Source organism: Netta rufina (assembly GCF_964035555.1).
Source record: "Netta rufina genome assembly, chromosome: 2".
In the NCBI taxonomy this organism is placed as follows: Eukaryota; Metazoa; Chordata; class Aves; order Anseriformes; family Anatidae; genus Netta; species Netta rufina.
In genome coordinates this window covers 51,678,833-51,703,777 of record NC_140124.1, presented here as the reverse complement: position 1 = coordinate 51,703,777, position 24,945 = coordinate 51,678,833, and the positions used below count along the sequence as shown (strand labels likewise).

General features: G+C 39.8%; 1 protein-coding gene across 1 annotated transcript; it reads right to left on the bottom strand.

Annotated features, from left to right (window-relative positions):
- Window positions 1-3,077: 3,077 nt before the first annotated feature.
- On the bottom strand, window positions 3,078-22,813 carry DEK (DEK proto-oncogene). Its single transcript, XM_084282326.1, has 11 exons — window positions 22,715-22,813; window positions 21,276-21,422; window positions 18,691-18,792; window positions 18,077-18,186; window positions 14,409-14,503; window positions 13,733-13,853; window positions 12,500-12,682; window positions 9,296-9,428; window positions 6,921-7,069; window positions 5,531-5,599; window positions 3,078-4,700 (listed from the first exon to the last, which is right to left on the bottom strand). The coding sequence occupies exons 2-11, from the start codon at window positions 21,409-21,411 to the stop codon at window positions 4,689-4,691; spliced, it is 1,110 nt and encodes a 369-aa protein (XP_084138452.1). The 5' UTR covers window positions 21,412-21,422; window positions 22,715-22,813; the 3' UTR covers window positions 3,078-4,688.
- Between the last annotated feature and the right edge of the window lie 2,132 nt (window positions 22,814-24,945).

Here is a 24,945-nt window from a genome sequence, read left to right as displayed (position 1 = left end):
CTCCTAATGCTGAGTCCCCTCCAGGAAATTATTTTCTTTATGCATGACACTGGTCTTGAAGAATGGTAGCTTCATTCTAAGAAAGACAATCTTTAAGACATAAGAAAATTTTAAAAGTAGCACTAGTATTTAAGTATAATTAGTAGATTTCACCACACTTCCCCCTTCACCTCCTATGACTGCCCTTCAAATAAAATAGCTGGTGTAAGGGATTTTTTTTCCATGTTAGGTTTAGGCAGCTGAGCTACCTCAGAAATGAGAGTGAAATAAGTAGTGAGATTAGGACTGCCTGCAGTCCCATGAACAATGTCAGGTGAAAAAGAGAGGCAAATCTGTTAATGCTGCCATCCTCCTACACACTGAACAGGTAAGGTGCTAGATTTTTACCAAGTGTGGGCTTGAGATGGTAAGATTCCCCCAGGACAGCATATTTTATTACTATAAAAAGTACTAGTACTACCATGAATGTTTTATGAATAGCTAAGAGGGCATTTTTCTTCTTTGTTTTCAAAAGACTGTTTTTCTTTAATTAGGCAAAGAACATTAAGCTCATTGCTTTGTCTAACACCCTTGAATTTCAGCAAAACTGCACCTGCATGAGCCTATTACTCTTTTACTTTGCCACCCTACACCTACTGGGATGTTTCAGAGCAACACTTAATTACTTTTGCACTAGCAAGCTGCTCCAATAGTAAATTTCTCATTAAAGGAGAAATATTTCATCTGTTCTCATAGAATCATAGTGAGAAGGGAGATCTAACCTCTGGAGATGATCTGGTTTAAGCTGCTTCTCAGAACGGGGACAGTGGAGTGGCTTGCTTGGCTTCCTGCCTGAACACCTCCAACAAAGGGCAATTCCACAACTGCTCCAGGCCCCTCTTCTGGAGGAACACCCTCACAGTGCAGCTTTGCTTCTAGGGCAGGCTGACAAGTGTTCAACATGGGGCAACAATTAATTGCAGTAATTCCCTCAGCCTGTGGCTACACACTTGCTGAACCAGCCCAGAGTGTCATTGGCTTTCCTTGTTACAGGGACACACTGCTCACTAGGGCTCAGCTCGGTGCCTCTGAGAACCACTTGCCCCAGCTCAGGTCCTTTTCTGCCAGGTTGCTTAGAAAGAAACCAGTCTGTCCCCACCCACACTGTTACAAGGCATTATTACGTCCCAGATGCTGCATCTGCTTCTGTTGATCCTTACGAGGCTCCTGTCTGCCCCTTTCTCCTGCAAGTCAAGGTCCAACTGAACAGACTTCTTGACATACAGCTTTCAGCTACTCACTTTTATAATCATTTCTGAATTCAAAGGCAAGGAGATATTTCTCTGAAGAGGAACAACAACACACTCAGTAACACTCAAGATGTTTCTTCACATTCTTCAGCAAGAGAAGAGTTTTTTTTTTTTTTTTTTTTTTTTTAAAAAACAAGTTTCTTACTGCAAGTTTTCAGACAAAGTGTTCTGGTACCTTACAGATTTTTCCACTGTCCTCCCTAAGTGATGGGAACCAAAATAACAATAATAGAAATAACAATGTAAAAAAAAAAAAAGCAATCATTTCAGGAATGCTTTCAATCTGACTCAGTAGGAGCTACTTGATTAAAGTCACCTTGAGCAGGTGAGTTGGATCAGATGACCTCCAGAGGTCCCTTCCAACTGAAACCATTCCATGACCGACACACTTACCACACAACTGATTTGAAAGGAGGAATAATTAGTTCTGACTGAGTGGTTATGAGGAACCCTCTCTCCAAAACAGCAACAGATCTAATAAACCTTCCTGCAATCCCTGCACTGACTGCATTACTTGGCCAGATTAAGCACTGGGCTCCAAAAAGCTTATTTAAGCCCTGCTTAGCAGTGCCTAATCTAAACACAGGCATTCATACATCTTGTTTTGTCATGTATCTTGTTAACAGGAAAATGCAGAAAGAACACAGATACCATGAACAGCCTGTTCATGTCCAAGAAGGCTGTTAGTCTACAGCATCTGGAGAAAATAGGACAGCACTTACAGCTGTCTTCCCAAGTTAGTCTTGGTTAGACATGACTGAGCAGTATCCCATGGGTTGGTCACCCCATAACTCCAACTCAGCTGTTTGTCTGAAGACATGCAACACCCCTATCTCTCTCCCCTCACCCTGCAAATTTCTACTCCTCCCTTTCCTCACCTCATTGCCTCCATCCCCCTTCTTCTGCAGGTCCCATGAACTTGAAGTGCCAAGCTCACACATGGTCAGGATATGATCTTATACTTCTGCAAGGTACATGCCTGAACACTGTACTCTGTTAAATTTTATGCAATTAGCCAGTAACTGTTTTTTAAAATCAGCATCTCTGTAGACCATCTAGAGCCCTGATCATCTGTGTTTTTAATCCAACAGCATCAGGATAACCAGGACATTTTATGTACCTTTTAGTACTGTCTTGCAGCCTTCCATGCTGTTGTAGAAAGAACTGGAATCTTTTATCAGCTGCAGCCAGACTGGAACGAATTAGCAGAGAAACAGCTCAGACATTTCTTCTCAGCTGAGAGCTACACTTAGCTGTAATTAAGAGATATAAACACAGCCTTTGAAGGTTGCTAAGTTAATTTCCAGTCCTTCATCACAACTCCAGGATGGCAAGTAATGCACATATACAATAAATAGAAGTACACTATCCCTTTGTAAGTTTTTGTTATAATTTACACTGTAAGAAATGTTTATACTTGGAAGTTATTCACCTTAAAAACACTTCCTGACCCACATAATTAAAACTGACTGGTGTATTTACATAACAATCACAAGGAAGGTAAATTATTTGTAGAAAATCCAACTTGACAAAAGTAACTTACCACTTTTAGGCAGGACTTCTAGTAGAAGTAGAAACTTCTGGCATTTTTAATTAAAATTTACAAAGTTTTCTTTATGCTGAAATATTTCAGAGGAAAAAAATAAATCACAGAAGATATAAAATCATAACTTGCTGCAAGGACACGTACTTCAGGAAAAATATCTTTAGAGAAGCCTGCTGAATCAGGCTTGAGTATTTCTACCAAATGAGATAGAGACAACAACTTTGTGTAATTTTTTACTATACATTTAAGCAAATGTTGTATCATCAAAATTGATTTACATTTTTGTGAAAGACATTTATTGAATACAAAAAACCCCCATTGCATTCAGCCTTCTTATAAATGATTATATGCAAAGAAATTCAAAGTGTATGATAATTAACAATCTAACTGGCTGAACATTTTCAGAATTTAGATCACTTATGAACCTTTATTTCCCAACTGTACAATAATAAAATTCAAAAATATGCTTTGTCTTTCCAGCAATACTGTAGTCAGAGGGATTCTTTGCTCGTGGCGTTAATGGCAGCCCACACTTTGGCGTCTGTTGGTAGTTCATAATTTTAAGTGTAGGACTTTCCATATTAACAACATGGTGTATGGAGAAAAGAAACCTAAAGAACAGAAACTTATGCAAAGAGTTCACCTTGATCCAAAAAGCTGTGGGCCAAAGTTCAAGACTGCAGACTTAAAAGTACCATTGCACGTGTTGAGGCACCAGGGCTCAGGTTCAGAAGAGCTTTCGCACACGGAACAGAGCTTAACCACACACTTAGCGATGCCTGGTGCAGAAGCCCCACTGTGGGCTTCCAAAGCTCTCAAGCCTCCCAGCTGCACGTCCTGGACACCCACTTCTGAGACGTTAGGCCATTAAATCAAGACACTAAAATAAAAGATTTTGTACAAAGTGAAATTTGAAAATTTCCCTGTAGACTTTAGAGGGATTTTATTTAGTATGTCAAGCCATTGAAACAAATGTACCTGTAGTCTTTGTACAAAGTTAAATGCTGAAAAGCTTAAGTATAAAACTACAGTTTCATTTCTGTACAAGGTAAGATGGGAAAAACACTGTAAAACCTCAACTCATTTGTAGTTTCACAAAACTTCTGTATCCCACTTTTCATCACAGCCTCACTGCTGAACAGTGACATTTCATGTCATAAATCCTCCAAGATTACAAGATTAAAAAACTGATTTGCACAAAAAGAAATCTGAAATAACTTTATATACACAACAGAAAGCCTTTTAAAAGTACAAAAATAACATCTATATGCGAATTAGTTACCATGCTCTAACAGTTGTCTCAGTGCCTACACATGCAAGACAGTAATCCAGATTTAGAATAACTCTGCATCTGTAGAATGTATCAGAATATAAAAGACATTAACATGTGATTAACTCTTGGTATTTTCAGAATGGATATGTATTCAAAATAGTTTTTAATAACCAATACTGCGATATTCCAGTCTCTGCATGTATATCCACAGATAAACAGCTCTCATCTTCATCTTAAAATCTTCTGCAAGCTAGTAAGGCAGACTAAACTATGATGTCTAATGAATCTAATTATACAAAGCAATTCAAAATGTACAAAAACTATAAAAAGGGAACGCTTATTGCCATGCACAAAACTTAAGTATGTTCAACTAAAAACTGCATCAAATGCATGTTTAGTTTAAAAAAAAAAAAGATACACAACATGATTTACATCAACACTCTTTGTATTAGATCAGCAGAATCAGCTCTGACTAAATACCACAAGGGTAAGACACTTTCCTTTTGCTGGTGCCTATCAGATCTTCAAATCCATGGGAACATAAAATCAGGAATCTTCCATTTCCCACAGTCAAACCAGATCATGAAATCAACTGAAATGAGAAGTGTATTAGTTTTCTCCTTTCTCTAAAACCAATTACATATAGCCTCTCCTTTAGCATCAGACTATGAAGAAAATACTCTACTTTTGCTATCACAAAAAAAAAAAAAAAACAACACAAAAACCAAACAAGAACATCCCTGCATCAGACAGATTGCTCTTATTTATGCCTTTTGGTGGTAATGACGTACATATGTATGCACAGCACACAGGTACAGCTATGTTCTAGACAGCCATGAATTATTTCAACATCTGCAAATAAAGCCACATGAAAAAAGAAAAACTCAAAGGCAGCATCATACTGTGCTCTCAGAAGCATGTGAAGACAGGCACATGCAAAGAAAACCTATTTATCTTTATCCTTTTTGCTTTCTCTTATTGCCAGAGCTTTCTCATCTGCAGACTTTATACAACCTCCTGAGTTATCTATGAACGTACATGGTCAGTGCATGACTTGTGCGGCAACCTGCAGCCAAGGCTGCAATTAAAAGAAAATGCATAGCTTTCAGACAGTCAGAAGTCATCAAAAATACTGTAACTATAGTTTTAGTTCTGCTTATGAAAGAAACTCATGAAGTAGTACTGAAATGCTATCAAAAAAAAAAAAAAAAAAAGGTCTGGACCAGTTATTTTAGGAAGAGGAATACAGGAAAACACTCTGCCCCCCCCCCCGGAACTATTCACATTTATCAGAAACTGAAGTTTGGGGTACCTCCAATACTATACAGGAGGCTATTAAAACCAGTGTAAAAGGATGCCATGCCAATTTTTAACAGACTGCAAAAAACTATAGAAACTTTTCTAAACAATAAGGGTCTTTACCTCTTTGACTGTTTTTTTAATGAAGTCTTTTCTGTCAGATAAATCATAACTAGGATAGTTCTCGTACACCTAAAAATAAAAGAATAAAAAAAATACAACCTCAAGTTACTTGAATTCAATGTGTTGTATGAATAGAAGAAGCTTAAATGAAATTAGGGCAAAAATTGGTGTTTTAATTGACAGTAGTACAACTGTCAAAATTCCCTCTGTTAATTATAGTAAGTGATTTTCCTGCTCTAATTTTCATCACAAAAATTAAATGCATGTATTTTTTTTTTTTTTTTTATGTTTGGTCACCAAATAAATTGGTTCTATTATCACAACAGATAAACGAATGGGAATGCCTATCTTGCCACGTCAGGAAAATTAAGAATTTTCCAGGTTTTGTCTTACATGCTGTCTAAGTAGACAGATGCCTCCTGCATTAGGGTTGGAAGCTAAAAATAATAATAGGAAAAAACAAAACCCAAAGGTTTTATTTGTTTTTGGTAAAAAAGTGAAATTGTGATCCTCAAAGTCACTAACATAAGAGTCAACATATTTAAGTGCTACATTACAACTACTCTTTGGCTAACCACCAGGATTAGGGTGTGGAGAGATACCACAGAAACAACAACTAGATGCCAATACTGACAATCAATGCAGAATACTTTATTCCACTACAAGTTTCAGACATTCTGGAATGACTGTAGACATGAACAGACGTTTGTACAGGATACAAATGTACAGCTTTCTCCTAAGATGAACTGCTGGTTTAGTTTTCTTAAGATAACTTTGTGGAAGTACCAAGAAAACAAACATGTGAGTTAAATGACTGTAGAAGTGCCAAACTAACGGTATTGTCTGCGTGGTGGTCGCTTCCCTTTTCCATCCACGTTCCTTCCTGGCTCCTGTTCTGACGCTTAATGACTCCTTTGCTGAACCCATTGAATTCACTAACTCAGCTGACAACTATTCATCTTTTGGTGGCAGGTTAGCACTGAATGGACTCAAAGAGAATAGAGGAAGAGCAAGGTGAGCAGGAAAAGTGTGCACAGAGCAGGACACAGCCCTCCCCCTTTGACAGTAGAAAACTGCTGCACTATGTCAACAGCTCTAACACTTGCAGTTTTGTACACAGCAGTTTTGGAGGTAATACTGCTACTTTCCACATAGCTCATTTTGATTTAGAGATTTCCATTCTTGTGTGGAGCATCAGTGCTGCATAACTTAAAATTACGGATCACCTTGCTGTAGCTGTTGGTAAGTAAATAAATCAATGCAAACACACTGTTTCAGAAAAAAATTATGCAGAGCACAAGCCACAATTGATTAAAAAAGATCATAAAAGTTCGTTTATAGACAACTCACTATCTAAAAGAAAAAAAAGATTGCAAAATCATTTGCTTACCTCCTTGCAAATTTGTTTCATTGTGACCTCCTCCAAGTTTGCATTGGCCAGCAATTTCTTGACAGTTTCCTTTAGTTCTTCATCTGTGGGTGGTTTCTTCAGCTTTTTAATTAAAGGTTCATCATCTGAACTATCCTCGGACTCACTTTCTAAATATGAAGAATAATTTGAGTTGTAATACAAGATTTTAAATTTGCCTGCCTTCTTCTCCCAAAACAGAAGTCACCAGAACTTTTCCCAAACAACTGATGCAGATGATCTCCTCAAAATGCTTATCTTGCCAGACCATTGCTTTAAAATCAAAGCTAGTGCTGTCAGTATTACCTTTATTTAGGACTCTGCATCACTGTCCATGAACTACTAGTTTACAAATCAATATGTACTCTAGAAGTCTAGAAGTCTAGAAAGTATGGGACCAATTACACTCATCTATCAAACTAGAAAGAAGTTTATAATAACGAGGCATTATGTACCTAACAGTACTTATCTGCTTCAAAAAGGAGTTTTGATTTATTTTTCCCCAGCAGTGCTGCCCATTAAGGTCTTGTAATTTTGTAATGTTGTAAAAATAAACATGCCATCAGAAAAACTATGCCAAGAGGAAGTACAGATAAGACTCCTACAATCCTTTCCAGAAACAAAAAAAATGAGATTGAGTGACTCTAACTTCCACTCAGTTCCTCTACTCCCAGAGGAGGCACAGATCATCAGAGCAGATGCCAACACTTCTACTGAATGAGCATTCAGAAAGATGTACTTAACATTTTAGTTTTTGTAGGGTGAACATACACTCAAAACAGAAACAGAGTAGGAATAAAGAAGAAATGATGCTTACTTTATGTAATGAACAGCTATATGTTATAGATGTGCTTTACATATATTTGTGATGGCAAAATGAAATGTACACAGACACAGAATCACATTATTACTGCCGGCAGACAAACAAAAACTGAGTTCAGCACAGGCTAGGTAACTGCTGAGAAATTAGGCTATGAAAGAAGTTCAGCATAGCTCTATGACTGGGAATTGTGACTGTCAACACACTGACAAACAGGGCAGTCAGTCTGAATTGCTGCGTGTTCTGTACCATACGTGCGCTGGTGCTGGCATTAAGTGAACTGTCAGCAGCATCCGGATACGTACTGGATTAGTAACACAGAACGACTGGGACAGAGGCACGGCTGCTTACTCATAGGAGGTCAGAGCATTTAAGGCTGGGGAGGAACCTCTGGAGATGATCTGGTTTAAGCTGCCTCTGGGAATGGGGGCAGTGGAGTGGCTTGCTTGGCTTCCTGCAAGAACACCTCCAGCAAAGGGCAATGCTACAACTGCTCCAGGCTCCTCTTCTGGGGGAACACCCTCATGGTGAGGCTTTGCTTCTCCTAACATACAACTGCAACGTCCCTGATGGCAGCTCATGCCTGTGCCTCCCATCCTCTCACTGCACACCTCCAATCAGAGCCTGGCCCTGCCTTGCCTTTCCTCTCCCACTCAGCAGCCGCAGGCTGCAGCACGGTCCCCATTTACCCAGCTCTTCTGAAGGCTGGAGGAGCCCAGCTTGCTCAGCATCCCTCTGCAGCGTGTGCTCCAGCCCTGTCACCTTGCTGGCCCTCCCTCCACTCCAGGCTGTCCGCACCCGCCTTGTACAGGGGAGCCTAGAGCTGGGCACAGCACTCCCAGGGCAGGCTGACAAGTGCTCAACACAGGGCAATAATTAATTGCACTAATTCCCTCAGCCTGCTGGCTACACATTTGCTGAACCAGCCCAGAGTGTCGTTGGCTTTCCTTGTCACAGGGGCACACTGCTCACTAGGGTTCAGCTCAGTGCCTGTAGGATCCTTTTCTGCCAAGTTGCTTTGAAAGAAACCCATCTGTCCCTGATAACACTGCTGGATCCTCTACATGGTATACTGCATGTGTACCTTCTATGTACATTGTCAGAGATGAGAAAACTAAGAGCAACAGGATGCACATACAACCCCTACCTATGTTACCAAAACCACATTGGGCTGCTGAGTAAGAGGCACACGCAGCGGGATATATACTAAAGCATCAATTATAAGATTAAATTAAAGTCCCTATAGAGGCACTAACAGAATTTCACTAATATTCTTCCAGCAGAAGACAGAACTAGGTTGATACTTTCAATGATTAGGCAAGTAAAATATGTATGCACATAGATAAGTTATATAAAGGTATAGCCAAACCAGAACATTTTTAAAATATTACCATTTCAAGGAAAGACACATCGAGCAGCAAGTCCATTATTTACCAGATTACGTTTTCCTTCATAACCAGGTAAAGAAACCTGCCTTCTAATAAACATCTCCGTTAAGCTATAAGACAACACACCAGGAAAGATTTAAAGCATTTACCTTTTCTAGAACTGTTCTGATTCTTTTTAGTAGTGCTGCTGTCTGCCTTCTTGACATTAGCACCCTTCACAGCTTTCTTGGGTTTGGAAGTCATCTTTTTAGACTTCTCTCTTTTGGATGCTTTTCTAGGGGCCTATAAAGAAGGAAAACGGAAGATTAAAATCGTGGTTTCTAACTGAACAATCCATTCCCCTTTTCAACAGAAGGGATGATTTCCATTGTTGATACAAACTAAATCAACAGATTGAGTTACTACATTTTACTAGCAATTTCTACCCCTACACCATAGAGGGAATATGTTCAAATTTTTTTAAACTTCACGTTATTCCTCTACACAGACTCAAACAGCTAGAACTTTTTGATGATATCAGTAATTTAGTTGTGCTACAACATACCATTTGCAATTCACTAGCACAGAATGGTTTGGGTTGGAAAGAACTTTAAAAAAAACAAACATCTAGCTCCAACCCCTCTGACAGAGGCGGGGACACCTTCCTCTAGATCAGGTTGCTCAAAGTCATAGTTAGCTGTAACTAGCTTATAAAACTTCTTACACACAAAGACCAGCACATTGTGTTCAATTAATTTCTAGATCCTATCACTCCCTAGGACCACATGCAACTAATTCTTTTTGCACTAGTTGAGAAGAACTACATGTGCTAATACTTAATTTGACCAGTGATTGTGATTAGTAAACTCAAAAAGTTACTGCATTAAGTTACTACCAGCAGGGGAAATTGGGAACATTAATACATACTGATGTTTTTATACATATAGACATTATCAGTGCATTGCATTTTTGGCACAAAACTGCGTGCTTAACACACAAAAATCTTTACGTAGTATTTCTGACAAGGCTGAAAACTTTCCTCACAGAAACAAATAAAAGACTTTGAGCAGGAGTAAAGAGAAGGAACATCATGAAACAAAACCAATCAACTAAAGTTACTAAATTCATAAGTAATTAACATTTTAAATGGCAGTGTAGTCAACTGAGCAAACTATCACACCTAAAAAAATTATGATTATTTCATACAACTTTCAACCACTTTTCCCATTAGTACCTGATACAACCCATGAAACTAGTATTCAATAAACCAGAATATGTCTATTTATATCAGCTTGCTTGCTTATAATCACACTTGCAACTATATAACTACACAACAGTGATTAAGTAAAGAATTCAGACCTTCGTTGTTGAAATTCAGGAAATACAATCAGTAATCACCCCATTAACTTTGAGTTTCTGTTGAAGTTCTATCACTAGCTACAAAGTCAAAGGTTAAAACCAGCACTCACATTTAAGCTTTTACAAAATTATGCTCCCTCAGCACACAAAAGTATTTCAGACATTTTCTACTTCCAGGTAAGATTTAAAAAAAAACAAAAACAAAACAAACTGCAATCAAGAGAGGCTCTTAACTCTATTCCAGCCACTCCATGCCCCAGATTCCAACAGAAATGGGGTTACAAAGCAGATATCTTACCTGCATCCTTCAACCTGTAGTATGTGAAGGAATATCATAAACCTAGCATTTTTAAAATGCTGTCATCTCAAAGTTGTACAAAGGTACACATTTACTACTTCACCATTTCCTATATCCAAACTGATCTGACACAACAGTCTTTTTGTAGTAATTAAGCTTTTGTTTCATGCAAATCAGCTTCATTTTCCAAAGACTACAGTGCACTCAGCTATTGCCTGGCAGACATCTAACTCCTACCTTTTGAAAGAAGACAAAGAAGACCCAGTTAGATCAATAGGGTTTACTTTTTTTTCCTTAAATACTCGAGTTCTTGAAAAAGTTTCTAAAAGCAGACTCCTGGCTCTGAAAGCCACGTTCCTTTCCTCACAGCAGGAAGACTGTACTGCTGAAGAGATGAACAAATATAAAATTAACTTTTAGCATTTCAGCCCTCCTTTGACTTACTATTTCTGGGGGAAGAAATTTAGAAATTAAGTTTGTTTTACGGAGATGTGAGGAATTTCCTTGAACAAACTTTAAAGTTAAAATGAGCACCTGTCAAAATGACAGTGTTTGCATCAACAGTTGAAGTTACATACATCAGCTTTCTAACAAAAGACTTTTGTTACTATTTTCTACAACTCAGACTATTTACTTAGGGTTACACTTGCACTGCAGTAGAGGGAATGCAACCCAAGTAAATAATGGTCACACTTTACAGCCAAAGGCTCTGTAGCTTACATAAAGAATTTTCTTTGACACTAGTTGACTAATTGCTGTTTGTTTCAGGGCTTTGATTACAGCTAAAAAGGCAGTACTGTCTAAATCAAAATATAGCATAAGATGGAGACTGTAGTTCCTTCTCATTTCTTTTTACCATGCTTCAGGCACAAGGACAAATCAGTGGCATCTGTACACTTACACTGGCTCTCCGTGTGCCTATTCTGTAAGTACTGGACTGAAAGGGAATGCACATAGAAAGATAGCTTGAATTTAAATATAAAGTTCATTTAATTTCTCTCCTTCTATGGAAAACCAAAATAAATTTCAAAGAAAATACAGAAGAACTACAAATAGTGAGGTGAGAACACTCTGGAGACTGCAGGGATCTCTGTAAGGCTGCTTACTATGTTGCTCCCTTTACCTTTGTGATCCAAGACACAGAACTCTTAAAAGAGAAATTATGACACAATCCAGAGGAAATGTGGAACCCAGATCTGGAAACAATGCAGCTGAGTAGCTTAGGGACATCTACTAAGTTCAAAGTTAACTCCTAGATAACCAATCAAACCCTACACACATAGACACACACTCAAAAAATCCTAGAATTTTTTCTCTTTTAAATGAAAATCATATTAATAAAATCTTCACAAAATGATGTAAGAATTAAGTTAACAATTAAGAATAAGTTTCAATTGCACTTGAAACCCTGACTGCTCCTAAACGACATAGAGCAAATGGTTTGTACAGTGTGTATATATATATATACAAAAATCAGAACCTTTGCCTTATTGATTCTCCAATTTTAATGCACAAAGAAATCATGACAATCCCTCAAAAACTGAAGATGTGTTCCCTTTTCAATGTTTCACTTTCAAGCCATTCATTCAGTAAAACATCACTTACCTCCCAACCTTGGGTGTTCCAAGAATTACCAATTGATAACAACCACAGTGACAAATTGCAGACAAGTATTTTTAGCCCTATGTTGAAAAACAACAACAAAAATCCTCATTACCTCCTCTTCACTTTCTTTTTCCTCTGAAGACTCATCCTTTTCCTTCTTTTCATCTTCCTCACTGCTAGATTCATCTGACAAGATCTCTGGACACTTGGTGCGTTTTGCTTTTCTTGTTGTTCCGGTGCTACTGCGCTCCTTTTTGCCACCTTTACTTGGTGTTTTTTTGGACTTTGGCAATGGCTGAGAGACAGGGATGTGTTATTCAAGTAGGAATACAAAAGTGAGTTTTGAAATGTATAAATACCTCCAAATCATGTGAAAGAATGCTAAGTACAGAGGTCTTTACGTTGTCATAAAAAAAAAAACAGACCAGTTGTACATGCTACTTTTATACCATAAGCAGAAATTCATAGTACAGGGGTAAATCAGAGTAAAATGAAACTTAAGTTCACTTATAAACTAAGCATCCCTTTTACTCCCATAATGGAACAAATCTTCCACTGTCAAGGACTAGGGAAGGGAAACAAGAAAGAACAATTTAGAAGGAATCTTTTACATTACCCCCAAAGGCAAACTTTTTCTTCTAGCAACAAGTTAGATGACAACTTTCCAGGTCATACAAAATCGCATTTTGTCGTCACTCGGTACCAGCGTGCCTAAGGCAATATGCTGACTTGTTCCTATTAGTTACCACTGTATGCTGGGAATAAATTTAATTTCCTGAGCAATAGTCTGACTAGTTAAGTATTGATTTTAGACTGAAAACTGAGGGTTGAAGAAGATTACTGATAGTTTAGTAGTCTTGGCAGCTGAATGCAGTGCATTAGAATATACTAGATAAAGCAAATATTCCCAGCCCCGCAATAAATTCCATTTTGAGTGTGATTACACACACTTGTCAACATGTGGTGTGCCCAGGTACATCTGTTTATTTTCCTGTGTTTTCACATTTTATTTCTTTGCTCTGACACTTTTTTTTTTTTCTTTCCTGATTATGTATTATGTCCATTCTGTCCCATCCACCCACAAGGCAGAAGCCACTTATGGGCTTTAGGTATGGATGTTCCTAATTAGCTTCACACATGCTTTTGAGTGCTAACAGTGTATGACAAGTGCTCCTACATGTAAGCATCTTCTATCAAAGTTCTCACCCTTAAGATCCTTAGCAAGCTTGAGCAGGTACATTTAGGATGTCTGCAGTAGTAGTACTACGCACTTTCAAGAATGGAGACAGCTGCATTTTTCACTAGAATAGAGCTATAAAAACAAGTGTAGCAATCTGTATCTCACCTTGCCTGAAGATTTTGGGTGCATCAAGAAGTTTAAGATCCTGGTTACCAGTTCACTGTTAACTCCTGATCTTTCCAAATCAAGAACTTCACAGATACTTTTCAACATCGCATTTCTAAATCTGGAGGTAGGAGTAAGAGGGGAAAAAAAAGGATTCAGTATCACTTCATAAATGATAGATCAACATTTGACTGCTGGAAGCTGCTGCCTGGCTTATGTCTGCAACCTGAAATTCTTCCATTTGTTATGACTGGCTATACTGGCTTACATTTTTAAACCCTTTCAGTCCGTAACAACCAAGCTGCAGCCACTTCTGTTGATAGAGAAGGTGCTTATGTGAGGAAAAAGTTGTATTTTTGAAATAGGTGTTTTTGCAGTGGAAACACTTAAAAACAAATAAACAAAACAAAAAACCACCTATTTGTTATGTTAGTTGCTACAAATCACTACATTTATTTGACAACAGTTCTAGGAATAATACCATACTTTTAATATACAACGAGCAGAAATGGTTTAGAGTTTGAAGAAGACAGGTTGTGAGACACAGAGGGGTGAAAGGGATGAAAGTTTGCACCATGAATGGAGTGCAACATAAACTTTGTGAAGCAAAATTTTGAAAATAGAAAGAATGTAGAGTATGAGTCAGACTATATTAAGTAGCAATAGAGATCATTACTTTTTTAACATTTCCTCCTTTTTTTTGTATTGGTCACTTCCTTTTTCAAATGGAAACCCACTGAACTGACCCACATTCTTCTTTAGGGAAGCAACCTAGAACAGAACACACAGATTACTTTCCTTTAGGGGTACCTTAAAAGATGTCATCCGATTATGTTTGTTAACTTTTCATACAAGAAAAACCTGTTCTAGCATTTAGCTTTCTGTTGATGAAAGCTTATATCTGCTTTCAAAAAAATTTATTTATACAGTTTATGCTTTCGTTTACCTCATGACAGCCTATGACTGATAACTACAACAGTTAAGTTCCAGAGGCCTTGATTCATTTTAATAACTTACCTGGTAAAATCACCTGCCATTTTGAGCTTGTTTAGAATGCACTGCATTATTATTTACGTTTGCACAACTATGATCACTAGAGGCCTGTCACATGATTTATACCATGTATTTTGCCATAGAATAGTGAGCTTGGCTTTTACTATATGACCTACTAGAGATTTGCTTTATTTGCTTTTTTAGTCTTACATAGGATTGTGATCATAGGATTGTGATCATATATTTGAACCTCTTCCCTAGCATGACCAATTTTCACATTTACATACCACCCAATTTACTAGGTTGACCATTAAACCTTCAGTCTGAACAAGACTGAACCTTCATCGCAATAGCCCTTACAGTTGGAAATGACTCCCACTTAGATCCTAAACTATATTACGTGCTTTGATTTTTCTCCATCTTCTCTAAACAGAAAAGCAATTTAAAAGAATCCCCAGATCTTATTCTTCTGAGATTTTTTAACATTATCAAGAATAACTTGAAATCACTTTCAACTGGATTATAAGTTTTGTTTCTGGTGTTACTCCATTAGTTTACAATTTTACCAAAGCTAAGCTCCTTTTCCCAAGAAAATAATCTTTACCCAGCACCTTAAGAAAACAAAGGGATGATACCGGTATGTTTTATTGCAAGCGTTAATTACTTTCCAGAGCACATACAGATTTTGCATACAAAACAACACCTGATCTTCATGACCTTAAAGATCTTTCTGAGCTTCCTACTGTTCTGATTATAGCTTTGGATGAAACTGTGCTGATATATATTCGAATGGAATATATTTTGAAGCAACTAAATATATTCTCATCTTCTAGGTCAGAGGCATTGCTTTCACAAAAATTAATGGAAATACAGTAAAACATTTGAGAATTTTTCTAGGACTAGGAATATTCTTATAACTATAATTGAAGGCAATAAAAACAGTATTAAATAGTCCGTAAAATACTGACTCTTGTCAATGAGCGATGGGGCATACTTTGTGTTACAACATAAGCTTTCAACACAAGGTTGCAACCTATCACGTTTTATGTTAGAAAACAAGCATTACTGAAAAATGAGAAACAGAACAGATACAGTTATTTAAGAGAGAAACTTTCCATGATAAACAGGTGATGATTAATAGGTGGAAGATATACACTGTGACATGACAGAGTTCTATCTCAGTCACTTCAACAGACAATGCTACTGGATATCCACAAACAAAACATCCTGCAGGTGTATCAAAACTTCGCAGGAAATCAGAAGATTGTTCTAAGAATACATCAAGGGCAATGATTTGTAACCAAGCAACTAAGGCAGCAGGATGCTGTGTAAGCTCAAAAACAACAAAACAGGATTTTTCATGCTATATGGACTGTGTATAAGCTAAGAAAAGTACTTGTACTTCAGTGGCATGAAGTAGATAGAGCAACTGAGGTTAAGCAAACCAGTTTACCTTAAATAGGTTTGTTACACATAAGCCACGCGTAATCAGAATGAACCAGACAACTGAAGGGGTGTTTAGGTGACCTGCTGGAGAGCAGAACTTTGCAGGGCCACTTGTACCTAGGGAACCATATCAGTAGTGTACAAGGCAGAAATTGCTCAGGTGACTGCATCAGAAACCCCACGCTTTGGGTAGCAGGAACGTGGACACCTACTGAATGTAGCGAGGGTGCCCTAAAGACTGAGACCACAGGGACTCTAGAGCAATCCTCTTTAAGCAACTGGTTGGGTTCTCCAGCACTAATGCCCATAAGACTGTACGTGAGAGGGCAGAGCAAGGTGGGGTGGAATTGCATCCAAATGCAGTTTGGGAGGGAACAGTGAGAGCTGTATTTCAATTGCAGTTGTGTCTAGCTAATAAGATTTAAGTGTGTTAAATAGCAATTTATATCATTTTGCACATAACTGTGAAACTGCTAATAGTCATGTGTCTGTCAGTTGATTACATTATACATTAATAATTGATTTAGTAACCAATAAAACAGTATAATGGAGTTGTTAGTTTCTTAGTAGCTCGTTGCAAAACAATAAACTTTATAGTCCCTTCAATGAGTCATGCCTCAGACCTGCGAGTTAAAGTGGGAGAGAGGGACTCTGAGGTAATGGTATCCCAGTACCACCACTGGAAGAAGGTATAAAAGTGTTAATGGTATCAAGAAGGATAAATGGATGCAGTTTCAAACCTTCCACTATAAAGCTAGTTAAATCAGAAAGTTACCTGGTTCTGTCATTCCACCTTTCAAACCAAAATTAAATTCCACTGCAGAACAATCCAAATATTTGCAAACCTCTGCATGCACTGAGCTAGAAGTTCTCTTGTTTTGTTTATTGCCACACTGAATAAATACCATAATCCACAGAAATAGCTTTTAATGAATATATATTGTTCTTTTTTCTGAATACTTCAGATAACGGATCTTTGCTTTGCCATTTAAACAAGCATTGCATTTGCAGCAGTGGTCCAAGACACTATAACTAGCATGCACTTGTACTACTCAGTTCTTTATTTCTGTGCTAGCTATTTAAGTTTCCAAAAGATAAGAGCAGCTTAAAAATAAATTCCTCTAAATACAGTAAGTGTATTGAAATGGTAAAGTTTAATTGCCTTAATTTCCCTATGTCCATTTCATTCCTTTTAGGAAAGAAAATGGGTCATACTTACTCCGAAATTTAAGGCAAGATCAATGGTACTTAAAAGGCTCCAAGAAAGATTTGCTGTTATGATTTTTTTAGGTCTCAATTTTAAGACATATATGCAAGCATATCAATTTTTAACTAATATTTTGTTGAATCTTATTTTAGATAAATGAAAAAATGACTATAAAGTCTTTACATATTAATGTGGTTTTACTTTCTCTTGCTTTGTGCATGTTAAAGGAGAAAATGATGAGGTAGGTAACAATGTAGTGGAAAGCACTAACAGGTATCAAACAAAAGAAACTGTAGTACTAAGAGAAAGCTATGTTGAACAAAGTAACTAGACATGGAATACTTTGACTATGATTTGCACATCAGCAGTTTTACTATGTGACTCAAATTATTTCCAACTCATCCTAGTAAAGGAACCACTCCCCTGCACCCAAAGAGGGGGAAAAAAAATAAATCTCCGTTCAAACAGGCTTATAATTCAGTATATCTTTTCACGGGATTTTTAGAGAGTAGTTCACAGAAGTTAGAGAAATTGTGGGCTTGATTAACTATTCCTGTAACATTTGTTTTCTAAGTAGTTTGTAAGAAATGACACTTAAGAAGCAAATCCACGTGTGCAAACACAAAAAAACTTTACTACAAACCTTTTCACAATGCATGAGAACTAATAAATATACAAGATTGATATCAAGTTCTTACAGTGCCTGGCCTGTTGTAGAGGAGTTTGTGCAGGTTCCGAAGTTCATCTGTCTTCTTTTTACTCAAAAAGAATTGTATCCTTTCAATTTCGCAAAGTTTTTGTCCTTTTCCTGAAACAGTTAAAAATCAGTTGTGATTCATCACATTTATACTTATTTATGTATTTACAACTTCAAACAGCTATATTTTTTTTTTTAAAAAATGAAGTTATTTCAGTACAGCATCAGACATAATAGGTCAAACATTAGAGAGGGCTTTTCCTATCAAATAGGCACCACAATAGTGATATTTTTTCTCTTTCCTATTTGATACTACCTATACCACGGTTCACAGACTTGGCATTTCTTTTTATTCTAGATGCTCCTGTAGTTTTTAGTGGTGGCTAGATACTGAAGAACCTATTCAAGGTTAAGTTTAAATATTACGCAACTCCCATGGTTTAAGAGGATATTAGAGAATAAAAGGTAGCTTTCATGTAACTATAATGGCCTTACTATTTTAAAACATATCATGATTGTTAGGTCTCATCTACAACAAATTAACAGTTTTATCATTTGAGAGGTTCCGTCATAATTCCCAATACTCACAATTCTTATGTGAGAGGTCAAACTTACCTGGTGTAATTGTAAAAGGTTCTTTTTGTAATGAGGACACTTGCATGGTCAACCGGTCTACCTTCTTCTTCTCCCTTTTTCCTTCAACAATAAGGCTCTTTTCTGCAAAATACGGTTTCCTTAAACACAGTGTTTTTCATGACATGACCAGATTCCACTGTAGTGATAGGCAATAAAACTCTGAATCATTGCAATGGCAAACCCTCAAAAAAAAGATAATGATATAACCAAGTACTATTACACTTTAAAACCTTTGGCTAAAAGGTCAAGGGGGTTTTGTAGATCCATATATCAGTCTCTAGTTCTTAACTACAACCCTACATCCAACCTAACCTCACTGAGAAGACATTTCCTAAAGAGAACTGCACCTCATGATGGAGATGACAACACCATTCATTTTCAGAATCCTAGCCTTCTGTCCTTTCATCACCTTTCTTAGGTATAAAGCTGTTTTTTTTTTTTTTTTTTTTTTTTTTTTCCCCTCTCTCTCCAGTCCCCTTGCACCACCCCTGGCCCCCACAGGCACAGTTGCACTCTTTGTGGGAGAACAATGCTACCAGATAGGCAAAAGGGGAATCCATCTTGCCTGCAGCCTTTTCCCACTTGCTGCACAGGGACCTACAAAGTAGTATCATATCAGCAGCAAAAACAGCCCTCCCACAAGGACATTGGGACTGTACTAATCCCCACACAGCTGTGCTGCGCTAACACTGTGCAGAGCACAAAACTAGTGTCACCACTACTACAAGGATATTATTCACAATGATTCTGGTACTGATCAATCCTTCTATTGGAAAGTGTCCCTTCCTACTGGAGGGGTGTTAGAACTAGATGATCTTTAAGGTCCTTTTCAACCCAAACTGTTCTATGATTCTATGAATATGTTTAGATTGTTTTATCTATACATTGCATATCACTACTTTAGCAGTACCAAACAAGGACAAAAGCCCCAAGGCTTCACAAACCTAAACATTTCATATTAAAACACTTGACCTCAAAGCACCTGTCACACTATTTTTAGCAGATAGTGCTGTTCTAGCCTTCATAACAAGAAGCAGCTTCATAACGTGTATGTACATAATCAAAACTGGACAGTTACCTGCTGACAACATAGCAGAGCATACTTTTGCATATACAAGAAAGAGCTGTTTGTAAAAATTTAATTACTCTGTTGTTCCCCAATGTGGTGGTTTTACCGTGCTGGGCAGCTAAACCCCACAACCGCTCTCTCACTCCCCCTCCTTTAGATAAGGAGGGGGAGAAGTAAAGCAAAGAACAACTCACGGGTTGAGATAAGGATAATTTAATTAAAGGGAAATAATTATAATAATTAAATAAAGACTACCATGAACTAAACAATTTAACTAAGGGGAAATAAAAGGGAAAGGGGAAAAAGGGAGGAAAACAAACAAACAAAATAAATGAAAGCTATATGGAAGTGCAGAGGAAAGAAATTACTCTCTACTTCCCACAAATGAGCGATGATTGACCACGTCCTTGAAGCAAGGCCTCAACGCACGCAGCCGGTGTTCGAGAGGAGGACCGACGTCTTCTCAACGAGAGCCCACCCCTCCCCTCTTCTTCCTGTTTCCACCTTTTATTGCTGAGTGTGACACCACATGGTATGGAATATCCCTTTGATTGGTTTAGGTCAGCTGCCCTAGTGATGTTTCTCTCCTCACTTTTTGCCCACCCCCTAGGAGGGTTAGAGAAAGGCCCAATGCTGTGCCACTGCTGCTCAGCAGTAGACACAACACTGGTGTGATAACACTGCTGTTCCAGCTACAAGTACAGAGTACGGCACTGAATGGGCTGCTGCCGGGAAGGTTAACATTCCAGCCAGACCCAGTACACCCAAACAGCACAATTTTTCTGCTACCTCTCCAGAAGACGAAGCTCTGCTCCCTTAGGAACCTAAGGCCACCAGTGACTTGCTTTTCACTATGCAGTGCTGCAGCTCTGCTTACACGGATGCTTTCATTTGCAAAATAGTTGCCTAGGGATTTCACACCAATGTTATTGCATGGTAGTTCCTCCATCACAGCTGGCATTCCTTGACTACCCTCCGCAATTACATGCTGCAACACAAATCCCACCTTGTCACTCCGATACCACAATTTTTACTGGTAAAATTAGTTGCACGGAATTCTCCCACCACTATAAATAAGCTTTGGTACCAAATAAAATAATTCACAGCAGTTAGGCAAAATATCTGTATTATTCCAAAAGTGTTACTGGCAGAAAAAGGATTCTTTCTTGGATATTTTTTTTTTTCGTGAATAATTTGATACAGGATGCTGCACCTTACAATCACCTAAAAGTTTTTCCAGCCACAAAAAAAACAACACACTAGTGTGTGAATCCAAGATGCCAGCAATTCCTTCATTCTTGCTTGAGGAATATCAGCGTTGTTGCTTCCAGGTTTGTCTGTTTTAGTCTACTGGGAAATTATTTATGATCTGAGAGAAAGATGCACTGTAGAATCTTTTAATATTTCTAGTAACATTAGCTGAGAACACACACAACTGCATTCAATAAGCTCAACATTTTTAAAACACAAATTATTCAGTGGAAAAAACAAGTACCCTTTTCTTCTTCCTCCTCTTCTTCCTCCTCTTCATCTTCATCACTTTCCTCAGCTTTGTTTTCAGCTTCAGGTTGTTTCTCGTCTGCTTTCTCAGACGACATTGTATCTTCTTTGGATGAAGCAACAGAAGACATGGTGTATGTTTCTGTAAAAAAAACAAACAAACATGAAAAACACAAAAAAAAAGCACTTTTTTTTTTTTTTTTTAAGTATAGTACAATTAATGTCACAGTGCTTCTACGGAGACTGGTTACATACTTTAAGACACAAACTAGACCATTCTGCAGATACACAATGGAATAAGTTTCTGAAGTTGTCATCCATCCTGCAACTAGCCTGGTTAAGAAGTTTAAAAGTTTATCAGCTCTTTCCACACACGTGTCTGCAAACGTGCTTGGTGAAATTTTCAGAAACACCCACTCAAAGCAAGTGGCGCTGTACTAGAAAGAACAGTAAAATTTTAAGACGTCACAACTTTAGTGCACCATGTTATCAGTTATTTCTGGTCATAGTTAACTACGCATACAACTCCCCTGATAAATTCAGCAAGCTGGGTATTTATATGAGAAATTGGAAAAGTGAAAGAAAAAAAGTTACGAGCAATTTGGCAAAGTAAATGCTGCTTTCAGAATTCAAATAGCTATGAGACAACTTTGGGCTCAGAGATGCTTTTTGGCTTTAACATGCAAGTCCACAACAGAAACTAATTAACGTGTCACATTTAACATATTCAGGAGTCTTTTTCTAGCACTTCAAGTGGCTTAAGTTTTAAGTTAAATACCTCAGTCTAGTGAGTGCCATTTCCCTCGTGACAGAGAACGCCTACCTAACAAAGGACAACACCCCACCTCTTCTGTTTATAAGACTCTAACTTTCAAATTCATTCACTGTTCACGCTTCTGGAACATCATACATCACTCGTTTGAGGTCCTGAGGAAAAATATAACCTTTTTTTTTTTTTTTTTTTTTTTTTTTTTTTTTTCAAAATTAAAGCCAGTATCCTGCAAGAGGTCAAACTCAAGGAACAACAACTAAAACAGGCAGACGGGTGGAGGCTCGCAGGTGGCAGCGAGACCACGAGCTTTATTAGCGAGAGAACAACGCAAGCCTAGCCCTCTGCGTTAACCCACCCGGAGAAAAGGCATCTCCCTGGGGGCGAGAGCTCAATTTGGGGGTACTCGGGGCGGTGCTCTGCCAACACCCGGCACCGGCTGCCCTCCCCTCCCCTCCCCAGGCAGGCAGGGGGCGCTGAGGGAAGCCGAACGCTTCGTGCCCCCCTCAGCGTGAGGCGCGGCGGCGGCGGCACAGGGAGCGCCTCAGGAGCCCTGCGGCGGGCGGCCCGGCGGCGGGGCGGCCCCGCAGCGGGACGGGAGCCTCGGTGCCGCTCCCTCAGCACCGGAGGGGCCTCCCCCGGCGGGGGCGGCGGCGCGGACCCACCTCAGCTCCGGCTGCAGCCCCGGGGCCGGTGCCGGTGCCGGGGGCCGGCGGGGAGGCGGCGGCGGCGGCGGCGAGCTTTTCAAAATGGCGGGCTCTCGGCCGGCCAGGAGGAAGCGGGAAGGCGGCGGCCAATCAGCGCCCGCGCCGCCGACGGTGACGTCAGGGCAGGGCGCGCGCGGCGGGCGGGCGGCTGAGGGGACGGGACGGGGAGGGAGGGAGGGGAAGGGAGGGGAGGGGAGGGGAGGGTGTTAATCGCCTTAGGGCGGCGGTTAAGGGGTGAAAGCGGCCGTTGGAGGGGGAGAGAGGGAGGCAGCGGCTTGTGGGGAGGAAGGGGGTTAATAAAAACAAACAAACAAACAAACAAACAAACAAATAAAATAATTAAATAAATAAATGAGCTCGTTACAGCTGTTTGCCTTGCGGCGATCGGCGTGGGCTCGGTAATTAAAACCCACGGGAGGGAGCGCTGCCGGTCGTGCGCTTCGCCCCCCAAAAAAACCGGGGCTGGGTGGGGAGCAAGCCTGGACACCCCCCCCACCACCATTGCGAGGACAGAAGAGCGCTTCCCACGCTCAAAAGTTTTTAAGGGTGTGCAGTCAAAGCTGGTGGCGCTTCAGTAAAACAAAACAAAATAAAATAAAATACAATAAAACAAAATAGATATTTACTGATAACACGTAATTACAGAAGCCCCAGGCACGCAGTAGGCAGCGCGCCATCCCCACACGCTCCCCTCATTACACGGGACCCGCAGCCCCGGGGCGGCCGCAGCGGGGGGCTCCGGGCGGCCGCTGCTGTCACAGCCGCCCCGAACGGCCCAGCCCGGCCCGGCCCGGCCCTGGGGGCTCCCCCCGCCCCGGTCCCGCCGCTCCCCGCCCGCGGGGAGGGCGCGCAGGGCGAAGCGAGGCGAGGGGAGGCGCCGAGCAGGACGGAGCCGCCGCCGGGCTCGCACCCCCCAGTCCCCCGGTGAAGGTAGGGCCCCGGCACGGTCCCCTCAGGGTCGCTTCTCCTCAGGGACGGTCCCGTCCCGGCCCCGGGAGCTTGTGTTTAAACGCGGGGTTGTCGCGGTTTTGCCGGGGTGCGAAGAGCCCGTGGCACATCCCCGGGCGTGGGGCGTGCTTCGCCACACCTGAGGTGCGCAAGCTGCCAGGGCAGGGGGAGGCTGCTGCTGGGAGAAACCTCCCCGCTGTTCGGCGGATTTATCGCCGAATAGGTGAACTGGGCTCATCGATAAATATTTAAAGTTCTAAGGATTTACAGTCCGGAGCTGTAACAACTCTATTGACCGTCTAGAGAAGGAAATCCTGCCTCCTATAAACGTGTGTGCATCTGCATGTGACAGCCCAGCGGCTTCAAAATTCCTCCTCTGTGGAGATTCCTCTCTAGGAATCGTGCCTTATTTTAAAATAAGCGGAATTTCACACCGAGAATATTCACGGTAAAATGTCTAAGTAGCATCGATGGTCTGGCTTAGACTTAACAAAATCCAGAAAGTCCAGCACGGGAGCGAAACATTTATCCTCATTTCACCTCCGCGCCCGGGGTTTCCAGGCATTTCTCCTCCTAGATTATATAGTTATTCATTGTTTGACCAGGGCTTTAGGTTTAGTGAAGTGAGTAAACACCAGGTGGCCAAGTTCTGCTCCCAGCCCTGACTTTACGCCATGGTGGCTCCGTTTGGTTCAGTGCTGTTATTCTGGCTTTGCAGGGCTGCCACTGGATACTGAATTTGTTCAATATTTTGTGAATTTTTGTGTCATATTTTGTGGATTTTGTCAGCTTAAGCCAGGCTTCTAGCACAGGATTTATTTATAAATTGGACGATACACACTTTAACTGATAATTCCCTTTAACAGGACTTGCAGAATTGGAAGTAAAGATATAACACGTGATTTTAGTAGAGGCAAGAAACCACAATGGTGTTTTGTGTGGCTAAAAGCCGTAAGCATTCGGTACTGATGGCCTTCTTCGTGGAAATGCTGGTATGACAGAACTAAAAGCTTTGAGGAAACTATTTTATGCGCACACATAAATAGCAATGCCAAGATGAGAAGGACTTTTAAAGTTTTAAAAAAAAAAAGTCTTAAAGAATTCCAGTAATGACATTCTGAAATAGAGACAACTTAAATATAGGAAGCTCATATTTTCCGCTCTGGTGGCTGGACCTCAAAGGCGTTGCAGATTTCTGCGTCTAGCATCCCCTTAAAGTGAGGTGGGCTCCACCGTGGTCT

What these genes read in the sequence shown, in the direction of transcription:
- DEK (XM_084282326.1), bottom strand. Translation starts at nt 21,411, where the DNA reads ATGTCTTCTGTTGCTTCATCCAAAGAAGATACAATGTCGTCTGAGAAA. An exon ending in AGAGGAGGAAGAAGAAAAGG is followed by an intron (nt 18,793 to 21,275) that starts GTACTTGTTTTT and finishes CGTATTTTGCAG; the next exon opens with AAAAGAGCCTTATTGTTGAA. An exon ending in ACCCAAAATCTTCAGGCAAG is followed by an intron (nt 12,683 to 13,732) that starts GTGAGATACAGA and finishes CCTGTCTCTCAG; the next exon opens with CCATTGCCAAAGTCCAAAAA.